This window comes from Bison bison, unplaced genomic scaffold, assembly GCF_000754665.1.
Source record: "Bison bison bison isolate TAMUID 2011002044 unplaced genomic scaffold, Bison_UMD1.0 scf7180017864329, whole genome shotgun sequence".
Classification (NCBI taxonomy): Eukaryota; Metazoa; Chordata; class Mammalia; order Artiodactyla; family Bovidae; genus Bison; species Bison bison.
The window spans coordinates 3,614,906-3,619,221 of NW_011494901.1; the positions used below are offsets into that span (position 1 = coordinate 3,614,906).

At 40.5% G+C, this 4,316-nt stretch overlaps 1 protein-coding gene across 1 annotated transcript in view; it reads right to left on the minus strand.

Annotated features, from left to right (window-relative positions):
- The window catches only part of FCHO2 (FCH domain only 2), a 139,091-nt gene extending 135,056 nt beyond the window's left edge, over nt 1-4,035 (minus strand). Inside the window, 1 exon segment of the mRNA XM_010853609.1 lies at nt 3,955-4,035. Within this exon segment, the coding sequence (XP_010851911.1) occupies nt 3,955-4,035 (81 nt within the window).
- Between the last annotated feature and the right edge of the window lie 281 nt (nt 4,036-4,316).

A 4,316-nucleotide genomic window follows, 5' to 3' on the forward strand; every position in this document is an offset into this window, starting at 1 on the left:
GGGATTGGGGGCAAGAGGAAAAGGGGATGACAGAGGATGAGATGGCTGGATGGCATCACTGACTCGATGGATGTGAGTCTCAGTGAACTCCAGGAGTTGGTGATGGACAGGGAGGCCTGGCGCTGCGATTTATGGGGTCGCAAAGAGTCGGACTGGACTGAGCGACTGATCTGATCTCATCTTTTAGCTGAAAAAGATGGTGGTCTGTGCCACCACCACCTGCTGCAACCTTCTGAGGAAGTTGAAACTCAGTTACATACTATCACTGAACAAGCCATTTGGCTTTAAAAGCTGACTTCATCAAGGTGTCTTTTTTTGACTTACATGATTTTGATTGGTTTGGGTCTTGGGGGCCATGGCTCCAAAATATACTTTAGATATGGAAATGATCCTGCTTAAAATAATCATAACAATCTCTCTTGTGCATTGTATTCTAGTAAGAGCTTATCAAATGCATGTTCCTAGCTGCTAACTACCAAGCAAAATGATCTCCAAGCAAATAATCTCCCTAAGTTTGGAACATGGAAAAAGAAACAAAGGAGTGACCAACTTAAAAAATACAAGCCTGAAATGCAACCTGTGAATACCATATAAGATTCGGCAAGAAACAGGAATCAAGGAGAGCTGTGAGAACTATAGAGTGGTGGCTGAGAGTGGCATTAAAGCTTTAAATGTTGGCCACATCTTTCAGTTAGGCTGAGTGTTTGATCAAAAGGGGGGAGTTGTTAAAAAGAAGCAACAGACCTCAAAGCAGGGTCACTTACACTAAGCCTCACTGAGATTTAATACCTAACTTAGTTGCAATTTCAGCCTCTCCCAGCAGTGGAATTTTAAACCAATGTCTGGAATTCCCTGGTTAGGGCTGGTGAGTTACCTGGTGGCTCAGCAGTAAAGAATCTGCCTGCTACTGTAGGAGACGTGGGTTTGATCCTCAGGTCAGTAAGATCCTCTGGAGGAGGAAATGGCGACCCACTCCAGTACCCTTGCCAGGAAAATTCCGTGGACAGAAGAGCTTGGCGGACCACAGTCCATGGGGTTGCAGAGTCAGATACAACTGAGTGACTAAATAATGACATTGCAGTTTCATCCTCTCCCAGGAGTGGACTTTTATTTTTTATTTTATTTTTTTTTACTGCAGATATTGTCACACATTATGTTACATATTATGATACAAATACATTTGAAACATTAACATATATGAAGACTGTTAAATCATTTACTATTTCTTTTGCAAAAAGATAACTTCTTGAGGCTTTCATACTTGTAAGAACTGAATCTGTTCTCTTTTAGATCAAATCTTCCATCCTGTAGATCTGAGTCATCATCCACTGGTAAATGAGTCTGTGCTGCTGCTGCTGCTGCTGCCAAGTCGCCCCAGTCGTGTCCGACTCTGTGCGACCCCACAGACGGCAGCCCACCAGGCTTCCCCGTCCCCGGTATTCTCCAGGCAAGAACACTGGAGTGGGTTTCCATTTCCTTCTCCAAAGGAGTGGAATTTTAAACTGATATCTGGAATTTCCTGATCAGCACTAGTGAGGTAATCTACCTAAGACCCCCAACTTTCCCCTAAAGGAAGGTGATCTTGCTTGAAATAATATAGTCTTTTAATGTCTTTGTCCCAGCCTCCTTCTGCTTATAAAAGCCTTCCATTTGCTGTAGCTCCTGAGAGCCTCTTTTATTTGTTAGCTGGGATGCTGAATTCATGAATCTTTTAATAAAGTCAATTATATCTTTAAATTTACTCAGCTGAATTTTTTCTTAACAGCTCAAAGCATATTTCAAGTGTTAAAACATACCTTGATAAGTAAAAGAGGAGAAATTAAAACAAAATAACTTAAATCCTCAATTCTCTGGTTTACGATATATTGAATATCTCTAAGATTTGAGAGCAAGTCACCCAGAGAACTTCCTCCTTTCATTCCTTAGTTGGATCTCCTATTTCCAATCCTGGATTCATAGCTCACAGAATACTAATCAACATTGAATTACAAGAGCCATTTCTTCATTATATAATTTAAAACTAGTTCTATTCCAGAAGAGTTGCCTGGAACTCTTTTTCTCATTTATTTTCAATATAATTTTGCAAATAAACTTCTGCTTCTTCCCAAGCTGAGAGTGGCAGAGAGGAAGCTCCTATTTTAAAAAAAAAAAAAAAAAAACCTCTCTTATTTCCTGCTAATTTCTTCAAGGAGCAGCATCCTGTGTTAGATGCAGTAGTCCTTCTCTGTACTCATCTTATACTTGACAATAACAAGTGGTAAAAAAAAAAAAAAAAAAGCTAAGCTCCATTAAAAGGCAGAGGAGAAACATGCAGGCCCTGAAATCTGGTGTTCTCTCACTTTCCCCTACTCAACAGCAGCATAGTGAAAACAAAAGCTTTATGCAAAACAGAAAGAAAAGCACAAACTTGGCAGATGGTATCTAGAAAGGCTGCTCTCCAAGGGCCAGGAGGTAGAAACGTTCATCAGAATGCAAGATGGAGCTAAACATCACCCTCCACACACTCTTCTCTGCTCGAGCAGCTTGGTCAGGCACACCTCTTCTCTCTCCTGAGTGCATCTGGGACTGACTGGTCCTTGACGTGGCAGCACCTCTTCCTTCACAGTGAGATGAACTTTCCCAGGGACTCCCTTACCTTGCAATCTGTGAAAAAAGTACAAAATACCTGGTACGTTGTTCGGGGGTGATAGTGCTAAACCACAGGGAATCCAACAGGGATTTCAAAAATAAGGGAAGAGAGGACTTCCCTGGTGGTCCAGTGGTTAAGAATCTGCCTGCCAATAAAGGGGATGCAATGCAGGTTCGATCTCTGGTCCAGGAAGATCACACATGCCACAGGGCAACTAAACCTACGTGCCACAGCTCCTGAAGCCCGTGTGCCTACAGCCTGTGCGCCCCAACAAGAGAAGCCACTACAAGGAGAAGTCTGCACAGGGCAACTGGAGAGTAGCCCCCACTCGCCGCAGCTATAGAAAGCCTGGGCACAGCAATCAAGACCAAGCACAACCAAAAATAAATAAACGAAAATTTCAAGATATAATAAATAAAGAGAAATTACTAAAATACAGACAGAAAGGTAATATATGACAAGTTAAAAACATGCAAAAATGTCATCAGTATTAAGGAGAAATGCAAAAGATAACACAGAAAATAAAGTTAGAAATATGTGAAAATGTATGTGTAACTGGACAAAAATCAAAAGAAAACATGGAAAATGTTTATGTTTTATGGTTGTCAGATTATGACAATTATTAAACATTTAAAACTTGTTTTATTGTAATAGCAATACGATTTAAAGAGCAATCATTATTCTTTGTTTTCATTTAATTATGACTATAACTGGGCCAAATCTTCCTTAAGTCTTTCATTAACTATCTCCTCGCTTTCATTTATTCAAGCAATAGACAATTATTGAGTATTTAATACAATGAAGAGTATTACTGCTCTTAAAAAATTCACAATGCAATATGGACTGATGTGTAAGACAATAGAGATGATTACAGTAATATAACAATTGCCCAGAAGAATACCTGGTATCTGGCTGGCAACCAATAAACATTTATTAAATGACTAAATCAGTGAATCACTTTATTCAGAGGAATAACCTCAAAAAAATTCAATTTGTGCTTTTTCTTTTCTTTTTATATATTTTTTTCTTTCTTTCCTTTTCCCCTCTCGTTCTTTCTTTTACAAGGAAGGTGACAAGAGATTGTCTGGATTCAAAGAGGCTCTTTTCTGTTAGCTGGTTTGAGGTTCATGTGGGTAGTGGAGTCCAGAGCACATTCTGAAACTCAGTGCTTCTGGGACCAGGTAGCCTCCTCTGAGGTGGCTGTGTATGGCGACTGGAAGAATAGAGAGTAGAATAGGAACTGTAACCATCGGAACCCAAGAAAAGAGATACTTTTGGCTGAGCTAAGAATGGAGGAGTGGGCTTGGTCTCCCTTTAAAACTCACTGAAGCCTGAACAGAGATCTCAGTCACTGCCAGACCAGCACCTTCTGCACACTGAGGAGCACCAGATTTCAGTAACAGCATGGTATTCCAGTAAGAAGCAGAGTCCCCGAGTTTCTTGGTCAAATGAGGAGACAGAAAGAATAGTCAAATAAATGGAGCCCTGTCCATTCATTTAAGTAACATTTACTGAACACCTATAGTAAGACAGGCCCTCTTCTAAATACGGGGGATGTTATAGTGAACAAAACAAATGCCTTTGCTGCTCTTGCGGCACGTAGTGTGGGAAGAGAGCCCCAAGGATATAAACGAGATCCTAGAGGAGAGTGATACATGCTGTGAAGTATAATTGGGATAGAGAGTGG